This window comes from Coloeus monedula, assembly GCF_965178545.1.
Source record: "Coloeus monedula genome assembly, chromosome: Z".
NCBI lineage: Eukaryota > Metazoa > Chordata > Aves > Passeriformes > Corvidae > Coloeus > Coloeus monedula.
This window is the reverse complement of record NC_138822.1, coordinates 33,077,836-33,099,776: the sequence shown is the minus strand read 5'-3', so window position 1 is coordinate 33,099,776 and position 21,941 is coordinate 33,077,836. Positions and strand designations below refer to the sequence as shown.

Sequence of the window (21,941 nt, the reverse complement as noted above, 5' to 3'; positions counted from 1 at the left end):
ACTCTCTACTCCTCCCACCAGGGGCTGGGTGCGATTGTTGAGGAGATCCCAGACATAGGAGCCCAGACTAGGACAGCCAAACAAAACTGAGTATATACTCCGAATGGTATTCATCGCCTCGCAGGTTATTATGCTGTAGACATAATAAACCATTAAAGCAATTCTCATACCATTCCCTGATTTTAACAGGAGTAATACTACAGGCAGGTAGTTCCCCATGTGAGGAAAAATATAGAGAGCAAGATACAGTACCCACGTAGACAAGCTGAGCACCATGGTGAATAGGTTTCCGTTAACACAAAATTGTAATTCTGACTTTCTCTCAGAGCTGCCCCACATTGGGCGCCAAATTATGTACTAGTTTGAAAACAAACCAGTGGGAGGCACCAAGTCAGAATAACAATTTAATGGGAAAGTTAAAGAAAAGGAAAGAAAAAAAAACTAAAAGAAAACACTGGTTCAAACTGACAGAGTCAAGATACAACCTGAGTCCCTGTTAGGCAGGGTGGTGGTAGCAGTCTGCTAGAATGGTGGCTGCAGTCCTCTGAAGCAGTGATCCTGTAGAAAAGAGGGTCTGCTCTTCCTCAGAAGGTCCAGTGGTGGCTGTGTAGCTCCTGTCCTCTGGAAATCCAGTGGAAAGGCCTTGTCTCTGGTGTTCAGCCTCAGCTTATATCCACGCTGGGATGCTTGGTTCCTCCCTCTGGGTGGAGCATCTCACAATGGGGTAATGAGTCATGAGGCCAGGTGTTGATTGGGCCCATTAACAGATGATAGTCCAGAGGGAGTTATCTATGAGTCAGGTGGCAGGACAATGATGGGCCATTAACAGCAAGATAGTCTGGGGGGAGGAGGCAAGGAAACACTGCCCCACCTGATTTCAACGGCTGATGGGGATGGTAATAGAATACACTGCAACCCAGGACATCCAACTTTTCAGTAGTGTTCAAGTTCTTTTAGTTTACTTCTGTAATCTTTGACAATGTAACTGCTGATGGTGAATATTCCACAGATAAGCAAATATCTGAACTACATCTTCCAATGTGTGTGTCGAGATGTGCATATTATTCTGGAACAACAATTATGGCATTTTCTGAGTTGAAGTGGACCTTTTTGACCTTTTGTTCAGTTCTTATGTAGGCCAGTAGCTGTGTTGTAAACTATAGGTGCTAATGAATGTAAGAGTCACCCAAATCATGTTTTAGTACCATCTTTCATACAATCAATTGGTAATACTTTCTACCTCAAATAAAGCATACGCAACTTCCTGATCTACAACAAGAGTCCAGGGGAAAGTGGTAAAATACGCTAATAATTAGAAGTCTGAGGTCATGGATAAATGTGAACAGCAGTGACTTCTAGCTGTTGAATGATCCCCTTAAAGAAATTTGCAGAAGCAGCTTCATGGACACCTGGGAGATAAGGGGTGGCTACTTTTTTCCATTCAGTTCTTTCTGTAAGCCAGTATCACCAGTGAAAACCAGGAGCAATAAAGAAAAATTACTATCATACTCTCTATGCAGTGTATCAAAAACAATTCAATGTTTTCAATTCAAAGTAATCAAATTCATTTCAGTGTGTTATGCATTTTAAAATAGTGTAACTTAGAGTGGTGATGCAATCTAGATCTAAAACAAAGTCTTGAAAACAATGCACAACACTTCCCTAAAACTGAAATGTTCTGCTGTAGAATTAAAGACCGCTCCATTGATGTGCCTTGTCACAGGTGATGCCCTTCTCATCTCTGGGCATCCCTGAGAGTATTGCTTTCCAGATAGTTTTTACATGGAGGATTTATGTTCAAAAATTATTTGGTTTTAACTATTCAAATAGGCATCAACTAGCATTTCAGAAAGCTCAGTTCATTGTAACAAACAACATGTTTCTCTCTGACATCTTATATGCATTGGACCTTTATGCATTGGCATGCATCTTTTTTTAAGTGAACAGAGTTATGAGTTGTCATAAATTTAATACGGGTGTAAAATGTAGAGATATGTTAATGGGCATGAGGTACTAAAATAAGAGTTTATTGACCTTTAGTCTCATTTATAGCCTTAATTTATTAGGTCACCTCATTATTTGATACTTGTACATCCCCACACGTCTTGTCCTTTGTCTTAGCCACATGGATGTATTATTGAGCTTGGATAAGATTCAGACAGGAAGTTCATACACAAAGACAATGAAAGAAGTGATCCACTATAGTTATACTTATAAACCCAGTGTGTTCTTTTACAGTATGTCCTCCTGTTCCAGGATAAGTGTCCTGGAAAGAGTGTAGTCAGTAGCCCAGATTATTCTGATAATGACTTAATGAGCTCTGTTTACAGTACAGTATTATTTATTATGGAAATTCTGTCAGCAGTAAATAGGTGTTGTCACAGAGTCACAGAATTACAGAATGGTGTGGGTTGGAAGGGACCTTACAGATCATCTAGTTCTAACGCCCCTGCCATGGGCAGGGACACCTCTCACTAGACCAGATTGCTCAGAGTTCTGTCCATACCTGGCTTTGAAGATGAGGGATAGGACTCTACAACTTCTTGGGGCAACCTGTTCCAGTGCCTCACCAGCCACACAGTAAAGAATTTTTTCCTAGTATCCAATCTAAACTACTCTTTCAGTTTGAATCTATTCCCATTTGTCCTGTCGCTGTGTCACTGTAAAAAGTTTCTCTCTTTCTTGTAGACTCCCTGTAGGTACTGGAAGGCTGCGATTAGGTCCCCCTCTTCTCTTTGCCAGGCTGAACAAATTCAATTCTATCAGCCTTTCCTCATAGGGCCGGTTCTCCATCCCTCCATTCAGCTTGGAGTCCCTCCTTCGGACTTGCTTCACAGTTCCATGTCCTTCCTGTGCTGGGACCCCAGAGCTGGATGCAGTGTTCCAGGTGGGGTCTCAGCAGAGCAGAGCAGAGGGGCAGAATCCCCTCCCTGGCCCTGCTGCCCACGCTGCTTTGGATGCAGCCCAGGACACGTTTGGCTTTCTGGGCTGTGAGTGCCCATGGCTGGGTCATGTCCAGCCTCTCACCCACCAGCACCCCCAAGTCCTTCTGGGCAGGGCTGCTCTGATCTGTTCATCCCCAGCCTGTAGTGATACCAGGAGCTGCCCCAACCCAGGTGCAGCACCTTGCACATGGCCTTGTTAAACCTCATGAGATTCCCATGGATCCACTTCACCATCTTGTCCAGATTCCTCTGGATGGCATCCCATCTTTCAAGTCTGACAGCTGCACTGCTTAGCTTGGTGTCATCTGCAAATCCATTCATCTATATCATTAATGAAGATACTTAATAACACAGGTCCGAATATGGACTCCTGGGGGATACCACTTGTCACTGATATCCACTGGGACTGAGACATTGACCACTATGACTCTGGATGTGACTGTCAAACCAATTCCTCATCCACTGAACACTCCACCCGTTGAATCCCTCTCTCTCCATTTTAAGGGAGAAGGAGGTTGTGGGGAACTGTGCCAAAGGCTTTACAGAAGTCCAGAGAAGTGACATCTGTAGCCCCTTCCTTGTCCACTGCTGCAGTCACCCCATCACAGAAGGCCACTGGGTTGATCAGGCGGGACCTGCCCTTGGTGCAGTTGTGTTGTCTGTCCTGAATCACCTCCCTGTCCTACATGTGCACAGCTCTAGGAGCATCTGTTCCATGATCTTCTCAGGCAGAGGTGAGGCTGACAGGTCAGTATTTCTCAGGGTCCTCTTTTCTGTCCTTCTTAAAGGTGGGTATAATGTTTCCCCTTTTCCAGTCACCTGGGACTTGCCCTGACTGCAGTCACTTTTCAAATATCATGGAGAGGGGCAGTGCAACTACATCAACCAATTCCCTCAGTCCTGTGCCATCTGTATTGGGTACTCTTTAAGCAGGATGCACAAATGCTGGAATTACTTTTGCCAAAGACTAGTAAACAGTGCGCTAGTTAGCTACAGAATCATTAGATTAGTAGCAGCCAATCAAAGATTTTGGGGCAGGAGTTGTCTCTTTGTGTTTTTATTGAAAAAGGCAAGCCAATTAAAAAGGAAAAAAAAAAGGGTTAAAATATGTCTTGATCATCAAACACTGAATTTCTGAAACCATTTTTGAACAGCGAGCAGCAGAGGAACAAATTCCCTGATTTTCAGGTGAATCTTGTTTGTTACATGAAAAAATTTCGTTATATGTGATTGTATGTATGAGTGATTATATAAAGTGATTGTTTATGGTGCAAGATGGTCCAAGAGCAGGGAACTAAAATCAACAATTCAGAAGTTCTGGGTTCTGTATAACTTAATTGTGACAAAACGAAAGGAATCTCTATGGTTTTGTCAAGACACTGATACAACACTAAGCACAAGGGCAGTTTGCTAGACAATTATTGCCTCTGTTTATTTTTGAAGCACTGGGTTTTTAGCATGGCATGGGTTAGCTATTAGAACATACAGTATGGTCTATAAAAATCATATAAAGTTGTTCTGGTTTCATCTGGCTAGAATTAGTTTTCTTCTTAGTAGGTGGTAAGGTGCTGTTTTGGATTTGGTATGAGAAAAATGTTGATAACACACTGATGTTTTAGTTGTTGCTAAGTAGAACTTAACCTATGTCAAGGACTTTTCTCCTGTGCTCTCCCAGTGAGGAGGTGCACAAGAATCTGGGAGGGATCATAGCTGTGACAGGTGACCTGAACTGGCCAAAGGGATATTCCATACCACAGAACATCATGTTCAGTGTAGTAACTGTGGGGGAGTTAGCTGTGAGGGACTGATGGCTGCTCAGGTCAGGCTGCTCATCAGTCAGTGGGCAGGGGGCTGCTGCATTATGCATCACTTGAGGGAGTTTGGTTGGATTTTATTCCTTATTCTTACTCCTTTTTTGATTCATTTTGTTACTGTATCTTAGTTTATTTCAGTTATTAAGCTGTGCTTATCTCAGCCCACGGGTTTTACATTTTTCCAATTCTCTACTGATCTGCCAGGGTGTGAGCAAGCAGCTGTGTGGTACTTAGTTGCTGGCTGGAGTTGAACCATAATAAAAGTTTTGTCTTTACTATTAAAAGTCGTAAGATTTTCTTAAAGGACACATAGAATGTGGAGACTTATATCTGTTTGAACATACTCTTAGATAATGCAGCATGTTTGTGCTATTCAGGTAATTCAGCTTCAGTTTCTTCCCGAAGTCACACCATAGAGTGATAAAATTTTAGATCAACTGGGACTGCAAAGGAAATAAATCATGGGACAGTAATTATAAAATATTCCACAAATCGAAGAAATTAGTTGATCAAATCTGATCTTCCCCCAAAGCTCTTTGGATATACCAGAAAAGAACTAATCTTTTGCAAACACAGATGTCTTCATGCACCACTCAGTTTACATTTTCCTTCTGTTTATTTCACCCCTCATGCCTGCCCTCCTCTGCTGCTAGCGGCAGAACAACTGGCTTCTTGACCTTTACTGTAATTTTGTTTGAGTTAACAGGCAAACCATGCACAAGAATAGAGAGGTCAGTTTCCTTTTTTTCTGTGGAAGGTGTGCTTCACGGTAATCAGCTGAACACCACCAGTGCTGTGGAAGTTACTGAGTCAGTTCAGTTTGTTTCATGATGAACCACAGAACTTTTAGGACAGGTGGCTGTAGCATAAACCTTTCCAAAGACTTCTGGGTTTTTTGGAATGGGAGGCCAAAGCAGGCACACTGTGCTGAGCTGTGTGTTGAGCCCTTTTGACAGAAGCCCTGTAGGATGTACAGGCACATGCCCTGTACATTTTAGCCCTGCCTAAATCTTTGATAAACTGGATGTATCATGGGACAAATCTTAACTGAGACCTTGATTAGAAGAGAGGACATTGTATGGAATTTTCTTGCAAGATCACAGAGAGAAAAATTGCTAATGAGCCAAGCAGGAATGATACGTGTCTGGCAGCTCTGGTACAGATTATTCCCAAGCAAAAGGCTTTTAATCTTTATTTGCCTGATGTTAGATATCTGCTTGCTTGATTTATTTCCTTGTAATCATTCCTCCCAGTTATTTTTTTAGAGATATAACTTCTCTCGGTGATTGCTAAAGTAAGATTATTAAGTCAGTTCTGTTAGTTTTCAATTCTTAAATTTTATCTAAAGTGTAACATACCATGTGTCCTAAACAGTTTCCAAGAGATAAATGTGCTATTTAACATACAGAGTAATTTCAATTGTCATTTAGAGTTGAAATGTCAATGTACAATTTCTCAAGTAGACAGAACCATTGAAGAATACTTTTTAAAAAGATCTCTTTGAGATATAGAAGTCTTTCTAGAGGAATATTAGCGATAAATGATTGTTGGCTAAGATTTATCTCTTGCAACTGAAATGTAAACTATTCATGGCAGAGGTAAAGGAATTTTTAAAAGCCATATACAGTCCTTGTTTCTTGTCATTCTGTCCTGTTCTTGCCATTCCAAATATAATGCACTCTTGCCTTTTTTACATCTTTCATATGAAGAAAGTGTAAAAATTAAATTGAAGTGTGAAAAGACAATTAAATAAGGACTTTCTCTTGAGAAGCAGGATTGCAACAAGCAGAATACTTAGTAGTAATTGGAATCATTTGGCAAGCTAAATTGTTATGTAAATGAATAAACTCATTTGTTTCTGTGGTTTTTTCCAGCATTGTGTAGTGTTGCTTGTGGTTTTGGTTTTTTAAAATTCAGAATGCATTTGTTGCCTAAAAAGCAGGGTCCAATAAAGCGGGTCAGTAGAGTTGCTTTTTAATTTGTCCTGTGTTTTTTAGATTAAATAAGGAAGAGGTTACTTAGAGGAGTGCCAGAGAACTTTAAATGCTTTAGTCTCCAGCCTTATGAATTGGCACATTTTAATATTTACTTTTGCAGCATTTGCTCACGGATGTGAATTTGTGCTCTACATATTAATCTTCTCCAAGTATGTTTGACTTTAATAGACTTGTGTTCTGCTTCAGTGATTATTCAGTAGATAGATATCTACAAATATGGAGCTTTTTTAACAATAACATGCTCACACTTGCGCATAACTGAGCTTAATCATAAACTCGCTTGACACCAGTGGCATTCATGGTGTTATTCCATGACTCTGCTTGCACAGTTAGTCTCTTCACTCTTGATATAACTGTCTGACTGTTTGCATGAATAAAGCAATCACCTCATCCTGTCAGAAACTGTTAGGTGGCTGAAACAGATTCAATGTATTGATTATATTAGGCTTATAAAAAAAGATGTCTGTAAATTTCTCTAGAATTACTGTTTTGTTTCATTTGATTTTCAAACCTAATGTGTGTGAAGCTGGAATTAGTTAACTTGAAAGGGGCAGCTGGGGGAAATCTCCAGGGGTTGGAGAATTAGTTTGGTTATTAAATATATGATTTTCTGAAAAGGGAGTTTCCACACAAAACTCAGCTCTGCCATTTTATCTTTCTGAATCATTTAACTAACTGAAAGAAGATCCAATTGCCATTTTAAAAATAGCGTTTTGCTTGATTTTCATGTGTTACTACCATAGCTGTTATCTGTAAGTCACCCATTCAGGTATATAAATGGCCATTTAATAAGGTCTGTAGCCTGAAACTTGAAAGTTCATGCCGTTCTGTTGGAATTCATCCTATTAATACAATTGCATGTGGTGGTATTAGTCAAAACACACATCTGTGAATTCTGTTAAGGTAGTTGTTACAGTAACTTCTGACCCTAAGCTTCACTTATTAAGTGTATTTAGGAAGAAAATACCATCTATGTGGCTTCCACTCATCAGAATAGAAACAATTCTACCTCTGTGATTTCTAGGTTGTTTTGGACTGCAGATTTCAAAGAGCTCCACAATTCCTGTTACACAGAGACAGTGATCAGTACAGTGTATATTTACTGGTTTCTCTTTTCTGCATAACTTAGGTACACTCAATGTAACACTTCACAAAACATATACTAAGCATGATACTTCATTGAGTCAAGTATAACAGTAATAGACACTAGAGCTCTGTCAGTTTTTGATATTATTAAATTATTTGCTATTATTTTTGTATAATTCTACAGTTACAAGACGGATTTATAAGTGTTAAGATGTCTTTCAATATTTCTGCTTTATGTAATTCAATGTATTTCTTCATTTTTAGGCTGTGCTGAGTCCTCTTATAGCAATTGCACTGAAAATATCTCAGATTCATGAGAGGACAGGCCGAAAGGGACCCACTGTCATCACCTGAAGCCATGGAAGATTGTTAAACCAGGGCCAAAAGAGGAACAGCAAGGAAGAGACAGAACCTTGTTAAGACTTGTTAGCCATTTGTGCCTTGTATGATTTTAAAAGTTTTCTTGGGGAGAGAAGTAGGGTGGGAAGAAAAATTCAATATAACATTGAGCATAATCATTTGCATTGATCTCCAAATGCAGTAGTATATTGACTTATTTGTTTTACCTGCAGTATTGTAATTTCTGATAACAGTATAACCAAAAAAAAGGCCTTAACGTTCAAATGTTGTCAGTAATGTAGCAGAAAATGACAACTGCTTGGTTTTGAATGCTATGATAAAACTCGGAGAAGTTTCAGTTAGGGAGAGAGAGGGAGGAGTTGCAAAGCAAAGACATGCTTGGTGAGTATTGTTTGGGATTCTCATCACCTTCTGGTAGGTTTCTGAAGAGGCATACAGAGCATGTCTGAGTCAGAAGGCCATGTACTAAGCTCTGCACAGGGTGTGTTTCCTCCCCTGGTACCATGCCTCTTCTCCAGCCTGTTCTGTTGCTCACAGATGCACACTGACAGCAGTGGTGTATACACACTTACACTTGCTCCCAAAGATGGGGTTATTCCATATATTTTTACCCCTGCTTTTAAAACATATCAATGTGACTTGTGCCTTCAGATTTTCCATATTTTTTGACTCTTTGGTTGTTTTCCTCCAAAAGGAGGCCTTTGTGCTATAGAGCTGATTTTGTCCTTCCAGCAATATGTCGGGTATGGCTGTCTTCCACAATATTCCTCATGTCAGGAGATGATACTGGTGCTTACTGTGTTTGAAGGATATTCTCTGCAAGTTCAGCAATTCTTTAAGAAGGAGTTACAGTTTTTTTAAGTCTTTGGAATACTCATGCTCCACTTACCACAAAGTGAGTGAGTGAGAGGGAATTAAACACTGATCAATTGAATAGAAACACTAGTCTGATTCACCCTCTGGACACAGTTTCTATTAGACTCTTGGTAACAGTGGATCATGCAATAAAAATTTGGGGAGTGCAAGAGATGTCCCGGCATAGGTCTGAGAAGGCTGTTGGGGATATGGACATCAGCATTTTTCTGCTTGTGAAATGATACAGCAGTTCTAGCTACAATACTGTGCTCTGAAAAAGAACACAAACACTTTATGCATGTGATTTGCTTGAAAGCTTTGCTTCCTTGGAAACAGTGTGGTCACTTCTATAATTCGTCAAGGTGGCTTTGTGCAGCTTGCGTCTTTGCAGTGTATTTCAATTCATTGTGGTTGTCAAATTTTAGTACAAGTTATATAATATCTCAGCAAAGGAAATTGTTTCAATTTCTTTCAACACTTCTGTCAAAAAATGGCTATGGCACTTAGTATACAATAAAGAGTAATGCTGTATATCTGTCTTAATATATAATTGTGGACAAGACACCCTGCACTTTCAAGCATCCTAATAAAATTGCCTTTATTACAATTACATTATTACTTAATTGACTCTAAACAAATGAGGTATGAATGTTCTCACGTAGTTTCCTACCTTACGATTAAGTGTTCCCATAAACCAAAAGAGATTTTTAAGACTTCAGGTCTTTTTATAAAGATTTTTCTTTTATATGACTATGACATTCTCGCACAGTTTGGACATCTACTTCTGAATGTAAGAGCATTCATCTTCACAAAAACCTGGTTTATCTAATACTATTATAGATTAAACTTCTCTAGAAGCAGGATAATAAGCTCCTAACTAGTAGATAACACATGGTCAAGCATAGACACACTCTGGATTATGATGGTTCAAATTACTGCGTTGTGTGAAAGAACATTCTGAAAGTCAGTCCACTAAAATTTCTAAAATCTCTTGCACACTCTCTGACAATGAAATGATTTTTGATCACATAGTGAACTAGCTGTTCATACTATGGAGTATCCCATTTGCCAAGCTTTTCTGGAATGGGGAGAATGTAGTTTAAAAAGATGTACTGAAGCCAGGTGCCCTTCAGGATGCAGTGGGAAGACTCAAGAAAAACAGGTGAGGACTGTGAAGAATATATTGTGAAGAAGCACATATTCGTGCTTTTAAAGGTGTCACTAGAGCTGCAGTAGATGGCAGTCTGCTTTCATGAAGGCAGTCATTGTAAACAAAGTGTATATTTTAAAATCTCTGTATTGACTTTGTCCTAGGCTGCAGAAACATTAGTTGTGCCTATGTACTGAAATGGAGAAAAGGGCTGCCTGTGTGTGGTTTTGAATAGCTGTCAAACAGCAGACTTGCAGAAAGTAGCCTAACCCCAAATCCACTCACCAACCCTTTTTTTATGGTGGTGGGTGATACTGATAAAATTTAACTGGTATTTTCCACCAGTTAATTGTTTTTCTCTGCAAGAAGATAAATAAAACTTTGTGAGGTTTGAGTACAGCTCTTTATACCTGATGTGTGTGGGAGAGGACTGTAGCTGCAGTCTCACAGAGTGTGCTGCATTTCCTTAGGTCTTTTAATTATTAACATGAAAGATGAATGCATGGAAAAAAAGCAAGGTATATGAACTTAAAAAAAGATGCAAAGCTCCTTTAAAAACAGATCATACATTTAGCAGAGAGAAAACGATTATTAATATTGTTCATCTTATCACAGTGTCTAGGCACTGTGACAGAGACCCACACCCTTTTGTGCTATTGTTTAATTATCAGCTTCCTCAAGTCTGGAAGTTGCAAGATTTCCTGTATTACTCAGCTGTGATTGCATTAACATTTACTTGGACAATTCTGTTTCCCAAAACCTCAGCTTTTCTCTGTTCAGAGACAATTTGGAAGGCAATATACTACTCATCTGAACCACAGGATCACAGAATCCTCAAGGTAGGAAGGGGTGTCTTGGTTTGAAAGACAGGTGTCTGCTAAGGAAGGCAGGAGCATCCCTTGGAATGGCAGATGTGACCCCCCCTTCCCTCTGAGTTATTGTAATTTTGAAATCAGGGCTTTTAGGCAAAGATGTGGAAAATAGGAATAACAGTTCTTTACTATTATATATATAACTAGTCAAACAAACAACAAAACTATGGCAGTAACAGCACACACAAACCCAGTGCCAGCCCTCTCGGCTGTCGGGCCCTTTCCCCTCGGGTGCAGTTCCGCTCGCAGCCGGCAGGGGCGCTGGCGGCTCCCGGTGAGCAGGGCAGGTGCGATGGTTCCCCCGCGGCTGCAGGGGGCGCTCCGGAGCGAGCTCGGGGAGCACGCGGCAATGGCGGCCTGGGATCCCGGGAAGGGATGGAACAAAGGCTTCACAAACCGCTGGGCAGCCGATCCCGGACTCTCAGGAACAGCAGGCTGGAAGGGCAGGGACGAGCACAAATCCCAGGTGGCAGAGGAGATGTATCCAAACTGTGGAGCTGCAGTGGGAACGCCCACAGGTCTGGGCAGGCAGGGCGTGCAGGGCTACAACGCAGCGAAGGCTCGGAACAGCGGCAGGGCAGGGCGGCCACGGCCCGGCTCCCAGCGGGGCAGGGAAGGTGGGCTTGGGATCCCGGGGTTTCTCTGGCAGAAGGAAAAAGCAGCCAACGAAACAGCCTCCCTCTCTGTCCAAATGCCGGGACCGACTGTCCACACACCCAGGTGAAACAAAAGAGTAGCCAGATGCACCCCACCCCAATGGCTAGCTCTTTTGTTTTTCTGAAGTACCCAGCAATTTGTCCCCCTAGCAACACATACAGGGAAAATTCCTTTAACAGGAAAAAAACCTGGGAGAACTCTTAAAACCCCAGCAAGGGGCCATCCAGTTCATCAGGACTAAAATCACCTAGTCTGTGTCCCAACTCATAGGACAGTCAGGTAGAGGAGGCTGCCCAGGACCATGTCTAGTTGGTTTTGATTATCTCAAAAGGTTGAGATGCCATAACTTCTCTGGGCAAACTGTTCAAGTGGTTGACTGCTCCCATAGTGAAAAAAAACCCAAAAAATCCAACAAAAAACCCAAGACCAAAAACCTTGAGTGTTCAGATGACATTTCATGTGATTCAGTTTGTGCCCATTGCCTTTTATCCTGTTACTGAGCCTGAGTCCATATACTTCTTCCTTTCTCATCAAGTATTTCTAGAAATCAGTAAGATCCTTCTCTTCTCCAAACTAAATACTCCCAGCTCTCTCAGTGTCTCATCATACGACAAATGTTCCAGTCCATTTTTCTTTGTGGCCCTTTGCTGGAGGTACTCTGCAATGTCCATGTCTGTTTTGTGCTTGGGAAGCTCAGACCTGGCCCTAAGCACTCCAGATGTATCTTAACTCTACCAGTGCTGAACAGAGGGGAAGGATCACCTTCCTTCACCTGCTGTTACTGTTTTTCCCAATGCAACCCAGGATGTCATTTGCTGTCTTTGCAAGTGAGTTGCTGATGAGTTGACAACTTTTTGTTTGGCATGTGACCCTCAGATCCTTCTCTGCAGAGCTGTTTTCCAGCCCACTGGCCCTAGCATGTGTTGATGCCTGGGTTTGTTCATCCACAAGGGCAGCACTTCCCTTTTTTGAACTTCATGAGGTTCCTGTTGGGCTATTTGTCCAGCCTTTCCGGGTTCCTCTGAATGGCAGCACATTCGCTTGGATTGCCAGCTGCTCCTTCTGGTGTTGTATCACCTGCAAAACTGCTGAAGATGTGCCCCACCCCATGATCCAGATGATGCCAGTATTGGCTCCCATATTGATCCCTGGGTGACACTGCTGGTAACTGGCCACCAGATAGACTTTGGAGCAGTGATCACAGCAGCTGTCTGCATAGCTGCTTTTCAAATCCACCTCACTGTCCTCTTACCTAAATTGTGTTTTATCAGTCTATGAAAATGTTTTTGGAGATGGTGTCAAAAGCCTTACTCACTGCTCTCCTGTCATCCACCAAACGAGTCATCTCATTATAGAAGGTCATCAAGTTGGTTAAGCACTATTTGCCTTTCATAAATCCTTCCTGATCCTAATCACCTTCTTGTCCTTGGATTTGGCAAGGATTTTGTCATGGCTTTGGCAAGGGTTCCCAGCATTGGCTACTCCATCACCTCCCCAGGAACTAAGGTGAGGCTGGCCAGCCTGTAACTACCCAGATCCTCCTTGTCTCGAAGACAGGAGTGATACTTGCTCTCTTACCTCAGGGACCGCTCCCAGTCACCCACAATCTTCCAAAGGCAATAGAGGGTAGCTTGCAATGGCATGAGTCAGCTTCTTCACCTCTGTGCATGCCATTGTAAGTCATTCCATGGATTTGTGTATGTCCTGTTTTCTCAAGTGGTCCCTGACCTTTTCTTGCTCCATCCAAGGTAAGTCTTCCTCACTCCATATTTTTCCTCTAGTCTCAAAGGCCTATGATTCCTGAGGCTGCTTTTACCAGATGGAGGCAGAGAAAACATTGAGCACCTCAGGCTTTTCTATGCCCTCTTTTAACTCCTGTAGCTGTAAAAACTTTTCCCATTACCCTTCACATTTCTCACCTGTCCTAGTTTTGTCCAGGACAGAGTTACTTTTGCATTTGCTGGGATGGGGGTGTGGGAAGGGCATGGAGACTGAAGCCATATGGATGTGCACAGGTGATTTATTCTATATGACTCATGACATCGCTGTGGAACACGGCTTTGGATGGAAGAAATGGCAGAGTGGGAGCACAGCCATTTTTGTTCTCTCTTTACCTGTGGGAGCAAAGCACTGGACAGAGTGGTGCAGTTGGTGTGGTCTGGGCGGAGAGGTGCAGATGGTCTGGCTGGGGGGCATGTCCATGATTGTTTTCCTTTGTCTCAGGCTTGGGATAAAAAGCCCCACGCTGACTGTGGTAATGTCCACCCTTCTCTCCTTTGTCTTGGGAAAAGTTGTGTGGCCACCAGGGCCGCGGTAACATCTGCCATTTTTCTCTTTTGTCTCAGGAAATGCTGCATGTCACTGGCCATGGTAAAAATGGGGCGGTTGGACTTCCATAAGCATTTTTTGTATGTAATCTCTCTCTTTTATACATTGTTATTATTACTATTGTTGCTGTTACTGTTTGTTTTCCTTATCTCATTACTGTTTTTCCAGTAAATTGTTGTCTCAACCCATAATCTCTGCCTTTTTTGTCCCTTTCTCACTGAAGAGGATGGGGGAAAAGGAAGTGGCTGCTAGGAGCTTAATTTCCAGCTGGTATTAAATGACAACATCACCTCATTCAACTCCAGGTGGGCTTTGGCTTTCGTCATCTCATCCCTGCATGATTGGGCAGTGCTCTGTATTCCTCCTAATTGCACTGTCCCCGCTTCCACTTATCGTACATTTCCTGTTTATATCCGAATTTAGTCAGGAGCTCTCTGGCTATCCATGCAGGCCTTTTGCTGCCTTTGTTTGATTTCTGCATGTCACTTGAACCATTCCTGAGCTTGAAGGAGGTGATCTGTGAGAATCAAACAGCTGTCCTGGACTAATCTTTTCTCCAGGGCCAGACTCTTCCAAGCAACTCTAAAGATGTTAAAAGTCTTCTCTGCAACCTGTGGTTCCACTCTTTGTTGTTCTCCCTCCTCTCAAATTTCTGAATTCACCACTTCATGATCACTGCAGCAAAAACCTTCTCATGCCCATGCATTTCTTCTGGTGTTTTGAGTGCCAAGATTGGCTCTTCAGTCAGCAGTGTCAGGAAGTTGTTTGTCAATGCACTGAAAGAATCTGTTCTGCTCTGAAGCTTTAGTTTGACTGGTTCATATCCTTTAGCCCAAAGAAAATTTATTTTAATGCAAAATTTCCAGCTGCTACTCTTGGCAAAGATAATTTAATGCTATTAAGTATGATCAAAAGCAAAGTGTTTAAAACCTTTTGCTGCTTTAAGATTGACAGTTTTGAGCTCGTTGTCCATGCCATTTTCCATTCATAATAAAATTGTTCATTAGCTGAAAAGACAAACTTAAAACCAGATTGTATCAAAATATTAGGTATTAACTTTAATGTTCTCCTTATCTCAATAACTTTTTTGTATCAAATACTTTATTGCATACTGCAGGTTGAAGATGCATTTATCTTCAGTTTCACATTTCTGGATCCATTATGACTTCACACCATCTGCAAAGGGCTGGAGCTAAAAAGGGGCACTGCAGGACTCTCGTGGAATTGGGAGAAAGGAAGAGAGGTTTAGGTCTTCCTGATTGTTCATAAATTATGTGGAAATGCTCTGAATGCATTTGCTATAGTGAACTGCTCCAAGAGCAAACTTTAGTGGTGCTCCTGCAATATTTGCTCTCTGCATGACCCAGAACTGTAGTCCCAGCCATTTCCCACTCATTTGGTCTTGCTTTAATATCACCTAGCGGAAAAGTTAGATATCCATAGGAAAAAAAAAAAAAAAAATCTAAGCATGCACAGGACAAGCATTTTGCTGTGGGATATCTCTTGATTAATCAGCCTCATCTGCCGTGATTGATGCCTGCATTGATACTTGAGCAATGCCAGCTGTCTTCAGAATATGGAACTCTGGAGTAAAGATGCAAGAGGTTTTGGGGGATGGGTATGGTAATGCTAAGAGGTAAGACCATAGCAAGGTCACTCAAGTAGATCCTCTCTTCGACTGTTTTGGAAATAATGTGTTGTTCCTCTGACTTATTGTTCTGTGTGCTGTGCTGCTTCTCAGTCACTTTGAAAAATATTTATATCTTCTTTCTCTTTCAGGCACTCATTTTTCTCTCTCTGGGTACTTTACTACATTTCTCATCCTCAACATGTCTTGAAAGGATTTTTCTTCCTCTGTAGTTTTTCCACCCGATTTCATTCTTTTCCTTTCTACTTACAGCCATTGAAGAACTGTATGTTCTTCCCATAAAGGATGAAATTCTTTGAAAGGCAAAACTGATGCAACTGTCAGTTTCCTGGCCTTAGCCATGGCTACCATCATGGCTTGCATGTACAGCCATTATGCTTGACTTGTAGTCTTACAGTATGTGAGCATCTGGAAAGTGTGCTAGCTTTTCTGTCTTGCTGGTCTGTGACAAAACCGGGAACAGGTCATCCAGAGAGATGATACATGCCCCATCCCCGGAAAAATTCAAGGTCAGGGTGGACAGTGCTCTGACCAACCTGATCTCATTGAAGATGTACCTGCTCACTGGGGCTTGGACTGAATGATCTCTAAAGGCCCCTCTAATTCAAACCTTCCAACCCAAAAAGAAAAATTCCATCTAAAGTAAATGTTACAAGTCCAAATCTGAGTGAACCTCATGGAATTTTTCTTGTAATCTGGAATTATAGATGACAGTGGTCTGGATGCAAACTTGCCTCAGTGATTTTGTAGGAGGAAGTATACATGCAGCTGAAGAAGGAAGAGTCCAAACCTGTATTTTTTCTGGTGTTGTGTAATTATGAGGCCGCTTGTGTCAGAAACAGGGTACAGGGTCCCTTTTTCAGTTCCCACAGTCTTGAGCAAGCTGTGACAGAAGCAATTGCTCTTAGAGTTGGCTCAGAGGAGTCAGAGATTATTTTTCCTCCTGCAATTGCTATCTCCCTCTGAGGAGCTGTAAGTATAACCAGAGCTCTCTCTTTGGCAGCTAGGTGGTGTATTTTATTGTGCCCTTATCCTGAATCATGGGCACCTCAAATCATATAAGCAAATACAAGGCATTTGTTTTAAATACAAAATTTATTCATGAATTCACTAGTAAAATAGCAGTTATTTTTACCCCACATAAAACAAATAACTTGAAAGGCATACAATACAAAAATAATCAGTTGCAACAAATACTCTGCAAATTTCAAACAAAATCTGAGCTAATAGGTTTCCCAAATCAGTTAAAGTTTCAAAACCATAAATGACAGCTTTCATCTGAAACTCCTTATGAAGCACAAGACAAGACTGATAACACCATGATGCTTCATTTATCTTGCAGCATAAGAAACTCCTGTTGCCTGAGATGGTGACTTCTGCAAGACACAGCCTGAGCATTTCCATCTCTGCAGAGATTTATTCTAATCTGCAATATTGAGCACTTTTACATATCCCCTCCAACTCCACTCTAAGTTGCAAATTATCAGTATTTTTGCTGTGCAATTTCACAGGAAATAGTAGCGAGTGTACTATTACAGATAGTATCAATAGTAGTGTACTATTAGGATCATTGACACAGCTCTTCTTCCCCTCTTCTTCAAGTTTTCCATGCTTCACAGATGCAGGATTTTACTGGCTGCCTGTCTCTCATGTTTTGACAGGTGTTGCTCTTCATGAGGTCTTCTAGAAGTCTGTGTCCTGTTGGCAACTGATTTCTTGTGTGGATAGATGAGAATTTAACTCCACTCTGGGGTTTGGGTCTTGGTCAGCTGTTTGCTGCTGCTCCACAGAGAATGTGTATGGTGGTGGCTGTTCCTGGTCATTTGTTTCACTGACAAACTCTGCACTACTTTCACTATATGGAGGCGGAGGGATATTGATGAATTCTTGCTGTTTTAGTGTGGAGGCAACTGACAGTGGGGACACAAGTTTTTCATGATCTATGCTGTCTTCATAAGAGGGAGGAGAGAAGTCAGGCCTAAAATAAGCAAACCAAAAAAAAACCCACATCATGGTAAAGTGTGATTTATCTCACAGAGCTTGGTTAGATGCTTTTTCTGTTATGTTTCCAAAATTTAGATGAGGCTTTAACTGTAAACAGACACCTAAGCGTGTTCAGAGTAATGGATTATATTAATATAAAAAAGTAGGCACAAGTGGAATAATTTCCCTTGTCTTGGTACAAAATATTTTATTAAAACACAGCATTCTAAAAAGACAACCCTTCCCCATGAAAATTCCCAACCATGGCATACAAATACTCATGCTTGTGAGTATTTCAACAAGTGCCTGAGAAGAGTTTAATTTGGAAGAAGAATGAGATCAGTGTTCAAAGTTATTCATTATTACAATAACCATTGTTTTCCACAGTTTTAAAATAAAATTGGTATGTCTCTGCTTATCTAACCAAAATTTGCTGAATGTTGTTTTTATAGTTCTTTTAGAGCACCCATTGTCAGTGTTTCTAGTGTGGTTTCCACAACAGTACAGGAAAAGTAATTTGTATCCAGCGACCCTGTTAAAGAGTTTTGCCAGGCCTAGTGCCAATCAGTTTAAGAAACTCTCTCTCTCAAAACATCAGACTTTGTTAAGAAACAAAATCATAGGGTCACAGAATGTTTTGGGTTGGAAGGGACCTTAATGATCATTTAGGTCTAGCTATGGGCACAGCCACCTTCCAGTAGACCAGGCTGTCCATCCGACCTGGCCTTGAACAATTCCAGGGATGGGGCAGCCACAGTTTCTCTGGGCAGCCTGCTCCAGTGCCTCACTGCCCTCACAGTAAAGCATTTTTTCCTTAATATCTAATCTAAACATAACCTTTCTCTACTTGAAACCATTCCCCCTTGTCCTGTCACCACATGTTCCTTTTAAAGTCCCTCTCCATCTTTCCTGTAAGTTCTCTTCATGTACACAGGGTGCTGTGGTCTCACTGGAACTTTCTCTGAGCTGAATAACTCCAACTCTCTCAGCCTGTCATCATATGAGAGGTGTTTCACTCCCCTGATCATCATCATGACCCTCCTCTGGATCCACTCTAGCAGGTCCATGCCCTTCCTGTGCCAAGGACCGCAGACCTGGACGCGGTGCTCCAGATGGGGACTCACAAAGACACAGCAGAGGAACAGAACCCTTTCCCTCAGCCTGTTGGTCACACTTCTTTGGATGCAGCCCAGGACATGTTTGGCTTTCTGGGATGCAAGTGCACATTGCTGGGTCACACTGAGCTACTCATCAACAAACCCACCCAAGTTCTTCTCCCCACGACTGCTCTCAAACCATTCTCTGCCCAGCCTGTGTTTGTACTTGGATGTGTGCCAACACATGTGCAGGACCTTGCACTTGGCCTGGTTGAATTTCTTGAGATTTTCAAATAGGGGGGACAATTAGACAAGAAAATTTAAGCAGGAGCCATATAATGAATGAGCTGAGGCCCCCTGCATACTTCAACTTTGATAACCTACATGAGCATCTACCCCACAGCAGCATCTTAAATTGTCTGCTGAGATGGAACTCAGGATGCTCCTGAGTGAGGTTGGTGTAACTCCACCTGCTGCCTCCATGCATGACTTTGGAAGCTTTGGAAACTCGGAATCTTTCTCTCTTTCATTCGGTATACGCTGTTGGGGTCCCTCCCCTGCCATGGAGCCCTGGGAGAGGGGCCCTGGGGGGGAGACACGGGGTCTCCCTGCCCCTGCTCAACCTCGTTCCCATTGTTTGGTTTGTGTTTTCCAGCGTAGGGGAAGAGGGGTCAGGGACACAGGGGTTGGAAGGGGTATAAGGGAATTAACAGGGGGGTTTTGCAGAGGCTTTTCATGTATTGCCTTTTTCTCCGGCAAAGTATAACTTAGTAACAGGAGAGGAAAGAATTTTGAAACTGTTGCATCTCCTGCACGCCTAAGAGAGGAGAGTTTTCTCCCCACCTTATCCCAAAATTCAGCAGATCTTATGCCCTCGGAGGTCAGATTAGGAAAGTACTGAAAAAGCCATTGTACAAAAGATTGAACTATATTTTTAGGGTATTTATGCCCAGTTAAAGAAAGGTAACTTTGAACTTGGTGGTATATTTCTCTATGGTGTGCAGAAACTTCAGATCCCATTATGAATGCACCACCAAACCTCAACCCCTTACTCGCCAAAAAAGAGGAAAAAAAAGAGAAAGTTTACACCGGCACCAGCTTAAGACAGGAGCCCCTAAACCAGCAGGGAAATACTCACCAGAATTCTGGATTTACCACAGGAAAGCAGGTCCGGAGAAAAACACGCGAGAAGGGTCTTCTGCTTTCCAGCCGTTCCCTCGCCACGTGGTGTGGGGGAGGGTACAGGCTGAGGCTCTGGGCTTGATGTTACACAAAAAGTGACAGCTCGCTACACGGAGCTGGCACAGCAGGAGGTGCAGAGCTAACTCCAGCAGACACAGCTGCCGGGACACCCTGAAAGTCTCTCAGAACCGGAGTTCAGAGATAGCACGTTAGGCGCCAAATGTGGAAGGTATCTTTTCAGCTTTATACCGGCTAGCGCTTGTATTTCAATGCCTTAGAAAGCCTCGAGCAGCCTTGAGAGGTAGCAAGGGCGATCTAGCACTTTAGTAGCTCTAAAATCGGTACCTGAATCAGCTGCAGAGCAAATACCATCAGCAGAAGCAAAGAGGGAGAAATAGAGCTCCCTGCCCGCTCAATTCCCTGCAGTTAGAAGCTTTCAAATGAGACAGACAACCAGAGATGTTCACAGGAAAGTAGCTGAGCTGAGAGAGAGCTATATTTCTCCCTCTTTGCTTCTGCTGATGGTATTTGCTCTGCAGCTGATTCAGGTACCGATTTTAGAGCTACTAAAGTGCTAGATCGCCCTTGCTACCTCTCAAGGCTGCTCGAGGCTTTCTAAGGCATTGAAATACAAGCGCTAGCCGGTATAAAGCTGAAAAGATACCTTCCACAATACGCTACCTTACGTATTGTTTGCATGAATGGCTGTTTGCACATTGCTGCTTGCTCTAGCAAATAAAAATTCAGACTACAATTCTCTCCACAGAAAAATAATAAAATGGCTACATGATTTGCATCTTGTAAAAGTCATGTATTGCTTCTTTCTTCTCACAGTATGTTTTAATAATAGCATCCCTCCCTCCCAATTCATCTGCAACACATACCTGTCTATGGTGCAGACATGTAGTTCTCTGTGGCTGGGATTCCGAATGAAGATGCCAAGGGCCCTGTATTTCAGGGCTTCATGAAAAGTGCTCCAGAAAATGCCAGTAACAAGGAGAAAGAGCCCCAAAGCTAACAGGCAATAAAACACTATCTTGTTGTTTCCACATCTGCACATAGAGGAATCTGTGGACATGCAAAGTACTCCCAGGCAAAGAGTGGAGAAGCTGAGTAAGAGCATAAATAGACGAATCAAAGTAAAAAGACATTTTGGCATCTTTTGCAGAAGACAATGCACTTTGTTCCTGTCTGCTGTTTGTTTGCTGGCTTTCTCTGCTGTACTTCTCATCTTCATGTATGGGTACCTTATATACTACAGGACCAACTGGCCCTTAAACAATTAAGAAAAGCAGGCAGTTCTGACTTACTCATTAACTCTTTGAGAGACTTATAAACCCTTTTGAGATTAATTTGTAACCTTCTACCTACTTTAAGGAAGGAAGCAGAAACTTTCTGAACCATCCCTTTGCTGCTGTAATCTATGGAGTGTAAACTTGGCCTGCTACATTCATGGCATGATTTGCAGTGGTTTATACACTTCGCTGCTTATGAATGAGACCTGGATTTGTTAAATTTGACTTTAAAAGAAAAACAACCAACAACCAAAAAAATGCTGTTCAGAAATCCCCATTAAAAGTTTGAAGGGAAAATACGCTTTGTATACATGCAGACATTGACATGGGAGGGGAATGGACATAGGTAAAAACTGCTGTTCTCTGAGAGGCCATGTCATCTCACCTTTTCTCTCTGACTTGCCAAGATAAGGTAGCACTAAAGAATAGTACTGTCTGACAGGTATCAATCTAGGTTCAACAGAGGATTTACTTCTCTAAGCACTAGCTGTTGCCATCCAATACCTTGGTCCAGAGAACCTAGGAAGCTGACATGAAGCACTTGCATGACCTTTGCAGTACATAAAGTAGTCCAGCACCTCAGACTGGGACACAGGACAGCTCCCAGAAGAAGCAGCAGGAGGCAATACCTCTCTTAGTAAGCAGGTTTCCGAGACGTGAAGTTACCCCAAA

The 21,941-nt window shown here is 42.0% G+C and overlaps 2 protein-coding genes across 3 annotated transcripts in view; one reads left to right on the top strand and one right to left on the bottom strand.

Annotated features, from left to right (window-relative positions):
• The window catches only part of PGM5 (phosphoglucomutase 5), an 81,590-nt gene extending 71,955 nt beyond the window's left edge, over window positions 1-9,635 (top strand). For both annotated transcript variants that reach the window (XM_082301274.1, XM_082301273.1), the window contains one exon: window positions 8,107-9,635. In XM_082301274.1, coding sequence (XP_082157400.1) covers window positions 8,107-8,196 — 90 coding nt within the window. In that variant the 3' untranslated portion in view covers window positions 8,197-9,635. The remainder of the gene's footprint in view (window positions 1-8,106) is intronic.
• Window positions 9,636-17,395: 7,760 nt separating this feature from the next.
• TMEM252 (transmembrane protein 252) lies at window positions 17,396-21,205 on the bottom strand (the record flags this gene model as incomplete). The annotated part of the gene is made up of 2 exons (XM_082301311.1): window positions 17,396-17,690; window positions 20,859-21,205. The coding sequence occupies 2 exons, from the start codon at window positions 21,203-21,205 to the stop codon at window positions 17,396-17,398; spliced, it is 642 nt and encodes a 213-aa protein (XP_082157437.1).
• Between the last annotated feature and the right edge of the window lie 736 nt (window positions 21,206-21,941).